Below are 10,120 nucleotides of genomic sequence, written 5' to 3'. Positions count from 1 at the left end.
CTTCCTTGAACTTTCTAATAGCTTCTTTATATCTGTCACTAAAGTCAAGAGTATCTGGGTAACCATAGTCTTCTTTAAGCATTTTTAAGAAATCTTGGTTTCCTTGTTCTCTACTTCTTTTATGTCCTTGCTCTGTTTTTTGTTGTTGTGCTGGATTTTGAACTGTTGGTTGCTGTGTTGGTTGTTGTTGCTGTGCAGGGTTTTGAACTGTTGGTTGTTGTGCAGGGTTTTGAACTGTTGGTTTTGGTTGTTGTTGTGGTGCTGGATTTTGAACTGTTGGTTGCTGTGCTGGTTGTGGAGGTGGTTGTTGTGCTGGTTTTGGTGCATGCCTGTGTCTGTGTCCATGTGACGATGTAAATGTTTTAGGTAGTCCCGGTGCAGGTGCTTCTCTTGGAGGGTTTGGTGGTATATAGGTTCCACTAGCTAGTATATAAGTTCCACCAGCTGGTATATAAGTTCCACCAGCTGGCACATATGTTCCATCTGCAGCATAATGTCCTACCTGACTTTTCGTTTTTAAGAAAGCATTTACTAGGTCTGTTTTGGTCTGTTGTAACTCTTTTTCTTGACTTTCCACAACAGTTGCTCTAACGGCGTCATAGGCACTTTGAACTGCCTGTCTCGTTGCTGCATCTGTTATTTTCGTCATATTTTGTGCTACTTCTCTTAACTCTTTGTCGAAACCTTCAGACTTCAGTTTCTTTCCAGATGAGAAATCGTTCACTTGTTTCACCTTACTATGAAGAGCTTCGAAGGCAATTCTTAAAGTCAGCATTCATTAAAGCTTCATTTGAACTGTCTTCATCCGCTTGTATTTTTGTCCTTATTGACCCTATAAGTTGGGCTGCTTTGGCGTTGGCTTGGGCATCTAACCAGTCATTGTTAGCTTTTTATATATTTGCGCTTTTCATTGCCTTTTGCATGGCTGCGTCGTTATTTTTACTTTCTTGTGCTAAGTTTTCATACTGTACGGTTTGGTTTTGCAACTGTAAAAGTTTTTCTGCCTTTACATTTGCTTCAACTTCTTTTTTATACTCATCGCTATCCATATATGTCTTCAGGGCTTTTTGTTTTATCTCTTCATCTTTCAGTACTTTATATTGAGTAGTATGGTTTTTCAAATTTATAACATCTTGTTCCATTTTTGCTACTTCTGCTGCTTTTTCTGACACTTTTTTCGCATATTCCTGTACTTAGTTCTTTCAGTTGTTCTTCTTTCTTCTTTTTCTCTACGTTTAACTCATTGAGTTTCTTTGTGTGTCTGTCAAACTCTTGTTTCTTTTCATTTTCATTTATTTGTTTCTGTATGTCTATGTTTGACTTTTTGACATCTGTTATTTGATTTTTGAGTGAACTCAAATTCATTTGACTTTGAGGGTTATAAGCTGTTCCGTCTGCAGCTCCACCATAGCCTGCCATTTTCGCTAAAAGTGCCGCTCTTAAACCTCCACTCTGTGCACCAATAACTCGGTTTAAAAGCATAGGGTTGCTTGACATTTGTTGCAACATAGTGGGGTCATTCATCATTTGTTGTTGCAACTGTTGTTGTGGTGTCAGTTTTACTATTGGATGTTTCAATGCTCCCTTCCTCTTACGTATATTCTTACGTAGCTTACGTGGCATTTTAAGTGAAGTTAAAAAGCGGTTTTTGACAGATGTTTATATGACACTTTTTGTTCAGCTCAAAAAACTACTCGGTCAAAGTGTTGTCAGTTTTGTAAAATAACCGTCCTATCTCATTCTATAAGGGGAAAAGGCTTCTCAAAGTGTACTTCCTTGGAACGCCTGTAACTTTTCCTGTAGCGATGATAGACCCTTACTTGTCCGGACAAAGTTATACTAAACATCTTCAGGGCTAGAGGGCACGAAGTGCCTGGAGGCCCCATTACCTTTTTTTTTTTAAAGTCAATTTTGTTTTTCATATTCAAATGGACTGAGTGTTAACATTTAACATTTTTTGCTAATTGTCGTCAAAAATTAGGCGTAAAGCAAAAATTGATATTTCATATGGTTTTATGATAGATAAGCATTATATTCCCACTCATTATATTCGTAAATTTTGAGGTTTATCCTTCGCTTTTAAGATCATTGAATTTGATTTTTATATAAAATAGTTATATATTAGAAAATAATATGAGTTTATGTGATATTATTTTTCAGAAGATTTTGTGTTCTTCTTCAAAATTCTATTTTTTTATTAAAAAGAATCTTTACAAAATATACATTTACTTTAATTAATATTTAAAAACGTGCTCTATCAAAAGTTCCAAAAATTCAATATTTTAGCTTTTCTGAGGTGTCACTTTTGATGAATTTCTGTTTACAACACTTATAAACTCTATCATCTGCTACTTCATCTCCATCGTATCCGTTGTTAAAAGCTTTAAATTCATGTACAATTTGAGCAAATTGTTGACGGAGATTTGGTGGCATACGTAAGCAAGCTTGTAACAATGTCCTACCTTCCACACACTCAGCAAATATGGGAATGTAGGAACATATAATGTCCGTCAATTGGTCCTGGTTGGGGACCAATTGACAGAGTTTTGTGTATGCCGTTATTGTTTCTTTAACGGTATTTGTGTAGATATGGTTATATGGAGTATTTCCCTGGTTGTTAAGGGAAAAATACTCATCCGATTGTAATTTCAATCTTGACCTCAACTCTTTGTTCGGTATTCTTTGGTCTATTCTTAGAGCTGTATTTGTTCGTGCGGGCTGTGGTTTTAAAACATTCGAGTCAAGTTTTAATTGCTTCGAATTGGATGTCGATTTGAATTGGGAGTCTTTTGAGTTCTCCTGAGCTTGGTTCTGTATTAAAGACTGAATAGCAGTGTCAGCTTCTTGTTTTTCGAGATAGTATTCTATTGAATTGGGCTTCACTGTTCGAGACGCGTACATTATGAAAAATGAACTGTTTTTTTCGGACCACTTATAGAAAAGTTTGAAATAAACGGTTTTTGTCAACGGTAACCCCCTCTATTTTTTATTTTATTTAATAGTTACCGTTGGCAAACCGTTCCATCTCAAATATTGAATGAACTATAAACGTTTTTTGTTTTCTATATATACTTTTTTGTCCAACGGTAAAACTTTTTACACAACGGTTTTTGAGAGTCGTCGCCGTTGACTTTTTGTAGAGCGCTCAAAATAGTATAACTTTGTCCGGACAAGTAAGGGGCTATCGTCGCTACAGGAAAAGTTACAGGCGTTCCAAGGAAGTATACTTTGAGAAGCCTTTTCTCCCTTATAGAATGAGATAAGACGGTTATTTTACAAAACTGACAACACTTTGACCGAGTAGTTTTTTGAGCTGAACAAAAAAGTGTCATATAAACATCTGTCAAAAACCGCTTTTTAACTTCACTTAAAATGCCACGTAAGCTACGTAAGAATATACGTAAGAGGAAGGGAGCATTGAAACATCCAATAGTAAAACTGACACCACAAACAACAGTTGCAACAACAAATGATGAATGACCCCTATGTTGCAACAAATGTCAAGCAACCTATGCTTTTAAACCGAGTTATTGTGCACAGAGTGGAGGTTTAAGAGCGGCACTTTTAGCGAAAATGGCAGGCTATGGTGGAGCTGCAGACGGAACAGCTTATAACCCTCAAAGTCAAATGAATTTGAGTTCACTCAAAAATCAAATAACAGATGTCAAAAAGTCAAACATAGACATACAGAAACAAATAAATGAAAATGAAAAGAAACAAGAGTTTGACAGACACACAAAGAAACTCAATGAGTTAAACGTAGAGAAAAAGAAGAAAGAAGAACAACTGAAAGAACTAAGTACAGAGGAATATGCGAAAAAAGTGTCAGAAAAAGCAGCAGAAGTAGCGAAAATGGAACAAGATGTTATATAATTTGAAAAACCATACTACTCAATATAAAGTACTGAAAGATGAAGAGATAAAACAAAAAGCCATGAAGACATATATGGATAGCGATGAGTATAAAAAAGAAGTTGAAGCAAATGTAAAGGCAGAAAAACTTTTACAGTTGCAAAACCAAACCGTACAGTATGAAAACTTAGCACAAGAAAGTAAAAATAACGACGCAGCCATGCAAAAGGCAATGAAAAGCGCAGAATATATAAAAGCTAATAATGACTGGTTAGATGCCCAAGCCAACGCCAAAGCAGCCCAACTTATAGGGTCAATAAGGACAAAAAATACAAGCGGATGAAGACAGTTCAAATGAAGCTTTAATGAATGCTGACTTTAAGAATGCCTTCGAAGCTCTTCATAGTAAAGTGAAACTAGTGAACGATTTCTCATCTGGAAAGAAACTGAAGTCTGAAGGTTTCGACAAAGAGTTAAGAGAAGTAGCACAAAATATGACGAAAATAACAGATGCAGCAACGAGACAGGCAGTTCAAAGTGCCTATGACGCCGTTAGAGCAGCTGTTGTGGAAAGTCAAGAAAAAGAGTTACAACAGACCAAAACAGACCTAGTAAATGCTTTCTTAAAAACGAAAAGTCAGGTAGGACATTATGCTGCAGATGGAACATATGTGCCAGCTGGTGGAACTTATATACTAGCTAGTGGAACTTATATACCACCAAACCCTCCAAGAGAAGCACCTGCACCGGGACTACCTAAAACATTTACATCGTCACACAGACACAGGCATGCACCAAAACCAACACAACAACCAACAGTTCAAAACCCTGCACAACAACAACCAAAACCAACAGTTCAAAACCCTGCACAACAACCAACAGTTCAAAACCCTGCACAGCAACAACAACCAACACAGCAACCAACAGTTCAAAATCCAGCACAACAACAACAACAAACAGAGCAAGGACATAAAAGAAGTAGAGAACAAGGAAACCAAGATTTCTTAAAAATGCTTAAAGAAGACTATGGTTACCCAGATACTCTTGACTTTAGTGACAGATATAAAGAAGCTATTAGAAAGTTCAAGGAAGGAAATACTGACCCGAACCTATTTAGCTTTATGGTTCAGCATAAAATCGGATATAATTTCAAACCTGGAAAATACAAGCTCGCTAAGGGATATGATTTAATAGCATATCATCCAAATGACATGACTGAATTTACTCCGAGATATTTGATGTCAGAGATAAATGATAATTCAACTATCTTCATGAAACGCGTAAAAAATAGAGACGGAACGAAAGAAGAAAGGTTTATGAGTCCGGATGACTTAGAAAGGGAATTTGTTAAAAACGTCTCGGAATATATGAATGCCAGAGATGAGGTACAAGAAACTCCACAGGAAGAAGTTCAGATACAACCAGACATGGAAGAAATAGTTCAGCAACAACAGCTAGAAGAGCCTGAAGGAAACGAACAAATCCCTCCTTTGGAAACTAACTTCACAGAACTAGATGAAGATTTGGAACAGCCGAAAAATCTTGACCCTCAACAAGTGTATGAGGAGAATATGGAATCTTTCCAAGAGTCTAAGAAAAATTCGGCTGACATAGTAGAAGAATATCGAAAAATGTTCGCCGACATACAAAAGACTCCAACATCAGATGAAAATATTCAGCATAGAATGGAAGAACTGAAAGATAATGTACACAAATACAATAATCCTTTTTACTTACGACCATATAACGTTCAATCTTTGGCTGAACTCGGTGAAAATAAAAGGTTAAATTTCAACAAAACATATAGAAATGAAACATTGTTTAAAGTTCATTCAGAACCTAACCAATATGGAAACAAACCTACTTTTGTTTCTGCAGACTATGGAACTACAATGAGATGGGGTCATAAAGCTAATCCGGATAGGTGGTTCATAAACTTACAACCACAATTCCAAGAAGTTGTAGACGCAATGGAAGTGAATGGTGAACCAGATATAGCTGGTATTTTCAGCGCGGCTTTAATGCCATTGAAAGATATGAAAGATGCAGATATTTTGAACCAGTATGAAATGAACATGGCTGATGGAAATATACAACCTGACGTTCTAAAACATTTATCTCAAAGAACTACACAGAACCATAGAGATGGTATATTTGGTGAAGAGTTTAGAAAGACAGTTAGGGAGAGAGAAGGAAGAGAACCTATTGTACATGACCTTGCAAACGAAAGTTTGCAAAATGTCATAAAAAAACTTACTTTGCAGACAATGAAATGAGAAGGGATGAATATTTAAGAAAACTCAAATGGACAGTACCAAATGAAATGTTAGTATTGAAAAACATGTTCCATGACAAAATAAAACCAACTACAGAAATAAATGACGCAAGACTGAAACATTGGGTAAAAGCTTTCCCATTCACAAAAGATATTATTGGTAACATGGAAAGAAAACCAGAATGGCTACAAAAACATATATTTGGAAACGAGCTTATTCCATATGGACAAGCTATATTTGAAGAGCTTGAACCGGAAACTCAGGAAAGAGTCATGCAACAATAAGCGAAGACTCAAATACAAACTATGACAAAATCTTTCTAGGATATTGGTTACCTGAGATGGGCGACCAGAGCCTAAAGGCAAAAAGGACATGGGAAATTTACAACATACTAGGTGAACATGAGGCAAAGATGCAACAACTTGAAGCAGAGGGCAAGTTACCAAAGCGACACCAAAGAAGAAGAGAAGAGTAGAACAAAGTGAAAGTAGTGAAGAAGTAACTTCATCTAGTGAAAGTAGTGGCAATGAAGGAAAAAGAAGAGTTAAAGATTCAGTTAAAAGTCAGCCAGGAAGAAAGTAAAGCTTGGTCCGAATGGGTTCTATTATGACACATAAATCCAACTATTCTATATTTTTACCCATATGAAATGTACGCCGCTCAGAATATAACGCCAACAGTTTTGGATGCCATGAACGGAAATGTTTCCGAATGGTATAACGAATGCGACAATGCCATTAGAAGGTCAGAAATAGTTCCTGGAACTTACGAATATACAACTGCTGTTTCTTATGGAAATGTAGGTGAGTTTGGTGAAGGTTCTTCAACAACAGTAGATATTGCATGCGACAGGTTTCACATTATTTCTATTGACAACTCATTCTTATACGTGGAACAAGACATTGAAATAAAACCTTCTGCCAAGTTGTCTGACAAGAAAGGTTGCATGGAATTTTCTATGTCGGATACCAATATGCTCCAGAAGTTTTCATGGGATATAAGATATATTCTAACTCTGACTTAGTTCAAACAGTAACATGGGCAAACTATGAATGGTTCGCTTTAAGAAACTCAGTACAACCACAAGCTAGAGAACAAACAGACCAGTATGCAAATATTGAAAAAATAAGAAGACTTGACCCTAACGTTCCAGGAGTTTATGTTAACCTTTCTGGTTCAGATGGAAATGCTGCCACTAAAGTAAAACTGAAACTTAGAGTTCCTTTGTCATCTTTCCTCATCTTCAGGTTTTTAAGATACTTGCCAAACTGGGCAGGAAAAATTTCTATCGAACTTACTCCAAGCAAAAATAACTTAGTCATTGCACCAACACAAGACCCATTCACTATTACAGACGTAAAGGGAAAAATAAAACATCATTCGCCGAATTTTGCAAAGACAAAGTTGACTTAGACTTTGGTTTCTCAAACTTCAACACTGAAGTAAACTATTATTTCAATGCTGCTGGAGATGCTTGGGACCTTAAGTTCAGTTCATGCGAAAAGTTTGAATGCAAGAGAATAGAAAGCAGACTTGCGTTTATATGTTGGACCCAGATATTTCAAATGCTTTAGCTGCCAAATATATTGCAGTTCCACTTATGTTCCCTATACACCAAATATCTGTCAAAGACTTTGCAGGTGAAGTTGGAAACCAAAGTGCTGACCCAGGTGCAAGAACAGATATTGCCTTAACAACTGCAATGAAACATGCAGATACTATGTTTGTACTGTTCAGACGAACTATAAATGACTATTCTTGTTTCTACAACCCTGGTATTAAATATCATATAAATATAGATGGCAAATATTATCCAAGAGAAGAATATTCCACAGTTGAGGATATGAGGTCATACAACTTGACATTAGATGCTATGAACTTTAACAACAACTTCACAACGACCATTAACCCTGAAATGCAAAGTTCTATTATGCCATATGTAAAACTATGGACTCATACAGGAGGTCAAAAAACTCAATATACAAATGGAGACCGTTCAAACTTTTGGCTTGGCATTCCATTTGCTGACTCAGAAGACTTTATGGGTGGTATTTCAACTGTTGGTACAGTTCAAATACAATATACTGGTGACAGAGACGGTCCAGATGAATTGAAAGCAAAGAAGTTTACAAAACCAATAGCACTTTTCACGGAAGATGCTCTTTTGAAGATTCGTTCGATGAAACCTGCTGGAGCTCCTCAGATTGGCATAACGACAGCTTCCATCGAGCAGATTTTGGCAGCAGGTCAGTAAGTTGTTCTTGAACTGACTTCTCACCATCGTAAATAGTTATGACACCTGTTTTGACATAATACTGTATTATAAACTTTCCTTTAGTAATATCGGTCAGTTTTGTTGTTATATTTTTGTCAACGTCAAGAACTTTCACCATCTCGGTTATACCAACTTTCTTTGCTTTATGAAAATATTTTGGTTCAGCAAATATTGCTATTCTATAACATTTACCATTGTTTGTATAAAGAACTATTCTGTCAATGTATTTGTATTGTTTGTGTGTGTAAACTTTGTTCTGCTTCAATTCAAAGAGATATCCGAATACGTCCATCTTTTTATTCTAAATAAAATGTCATTTCCGAAAAATAGAAGCGTAAGTGTTTCAAAAGGTTTAATGGCGGTGGCAGATGTGAAGTTAAATTCACCAACTCAAACAAACAGTCAAAGTGTTATTGTCAATGTCAAAGACAGAGATGTTGAAATGGGGAAACCATACGAAGACGAAGATGGTATAACAATAGTTCCTGTAAAAGAACAACCAACATATCCTGAAGTTAACAGAGACTTAAGTTCTGTTGCAGATATTCGAAACGACTACCAACAACTGAAAGACAAACTTCAAACTCAGGAGAAGATTTGTCAAGCTTTAAGTATAATGTTAAACTTGGTCGAACACAACCCTGTAAAAGTGAACTCATATGTCATTGCACCTCATGAAGTTTTGAAAGAACTATTGAAACTTTTGACAGAGGCAGACGATATAAACATCAAAGAAATAGAACCCGACATTAGTTGCTGTGGTGTTTCATATAATGTCATTGACAAGATATACGTTATGAAAGGAGGTGAAACGTTGAACTTAAAATATAGTTTCCCAGACGTTATAAAAATATTTGACGACCACAACATTTCATTAAAATTTATTTGCTAAGTAAATGGCAGAAGACATAATGGTTTATACTATTACGACTAAAAACCCTGAGTCATATAATTCTATAACAACAAACTTACAAAGTCCTCAAGGACGATATTGTAAACTAACCTTAAACACAATGACGACTAAAGCCTGTTTTGCTCTTTTGACACCAGAAGACTTTATTGTTGTGAATGGTAAAAAATACTCCTTTGAAGATACTTACTCAGATATACCACCAACAGGTTTTGTTGACTTATTTAATACTTTAAGTACGGGTGTAACATGTGCTGCAACTAGAGCAGGTTTCATTATGTTTGGATGTCCGACTGAGTTTACTAAAAACGATATGAGCTATAATACAAAACTTATTTCTGGTTTTTACTACCAACAGTTTCCTATAACAGGAAAAGGTGTCATACAAGGAATGTCTATTCCATTGACATTAAGCACACCAATCTTATATATTGTTTCAAACTTAGGTTCAAAGTGTTATTCGAATGTCGACAGAAACTATTATGACCAAAAGATACTTATGCGTATAAACAATACTTTCTCTGCTGGTTTGCCTATTGTTCATTCGAATGCAGAATTTTCAACCTTAGTGAACTCAAACACTTTGGCAAGTATAACGTTGACATTAGTTGACGCAAACTTTGTTCCTGTAAAACTTTTATGTCCTATGTATTTGTCAATGACGGCAGAAAGTTTCGAATTGGAAGATGCAACTGGTGAAAGTATTGTATTACAAGAACAACTTCAACAACAAATAGCCCAAGAACAACAAATGCAACAAATGGAACAACAAAGTCAAGAATAAAAAAAATAATATTTTTTTATTTT

The 10,120-nt window shown here is 35.8% G+C and overlaps 3 protein-coding genes and 5 pseudogenes across 8 annotated transcripts in view, besides 3 other annotated features; 6 read left to right on the top strand and 2 right to left on the bottom strand.

Annotated features, from left to right (window-relative positions):
- Positions 1-9, top strand: part of TVAGG3_0297320 (WD repeat-containing protein 11 family) — a gene marked incomplete at both ends in the record, with an annotated part of 945 nt that extends 936 nt beyond the window's left edge. Inside the window, one exon of the mRNA XM_051229383.1 lies at positions 1-9. This exon is cut by the window's left edge and continues 936 nt beyond it. Coding sequence (XP_051099113.1) covers positions 1-9 — 9 coding nt within the window.
- Positions 10-139: 130 nt separating this feature from the next.
- On the bottom strand, positions 140-986 carry TVAGG3_0297310 (annotated as a pseudogene). The gene has a single exon. A coding segment is annotated over exon 1 (847 nt).
- A 31-nt stretch (positions 987-1,017) lies between these two features.
- On the bottom strand, positions 1,018-1,623 carry TVAGG3_0297300 (annotated as a pseudogene). The gene has a single exon. A coding segment is annotated over exon 1 (606 nt).
- Positions 1,624-2,290: 667 nt separating this feature from the next.
- Positions 2,291-2,328: a mobile genetic element.
- Positions 2,291-2,328: a terminal%2Cinverted (terminal inverted repeat of Banshee-A3 transposon ID:TVAGG3_0297290).
- Positions 2,329-3,934: 1,606 nt separating this feature from the next.
- TVAGG3_0297280 lies at positions 3,935-5,237 on the top strand (annotated as a pseudogene). Its single transcript has one exon. A coding segment is annotated over exon 1 (1,303 nt).
- Positions 5,238-5,687: 450 nt separating this feature from the next.
- Positions 5,688-10,120: part of a mobile genetic element that runs on past the window's edge.
- Positions 6,778-7,332, top strand: TVAGG3_0297270 (annotated as a pseudogene). The gene has a single exon. A coding segment is annotated over exon 1 (555 nt).
- Positions 7,542-8,382, top strand: TVAGG3_0297260 (annotated as a pseudogene). The gene has a single exon. A coding segment is annotated over exon 1 (841 nt).
- Positions 8,759-9,295, top strand: TVAGG3_0297250 (protein of unknown function, DUF4106 family; the record flags this gene model as incomplete). Its single annotated transcript, XM_051229382.1, has 1 exon — positions 8,759-9,295. One exon carries the CDS (start codon positions 8,759-8,761, stop codon positions 9,293-9,295), a length of 537 nt encoding a protein of 178 aa, XP_051099112.1.
- On the top strand, positions 9,705-10,097 carry TVAGG3_0297240 (uncharacterized protein; the record flags this gene model as incomplete). The annotated part of the gene is made up of 1 exon (XM_051229381.1): positions 9,705-10,097. One exon carries the CDS (start codon positions 9,705-9,707, stop codon positions 10,095-10,097), a length of 393 nt encoding a protein of 130 aa, XP_051099111.1.

This window comes from Trichomonas vaginalis, chromosome V (genome assembly GCF_026262505.1).
Source record: "Trichomonas vaginalis G3 chromosome V, whole genome shotgun sequence".
In the NCBI taxonomy this organism is placed as follows: domain Eukaryota; phylum Parabasalia; order Trichomonadida; family Trichomonadidae; genus Trichomonas; species Trichomonas vaginalis.
This window is presented reverse-complemented; position numbering and strand designations above follow the sequence as displayed.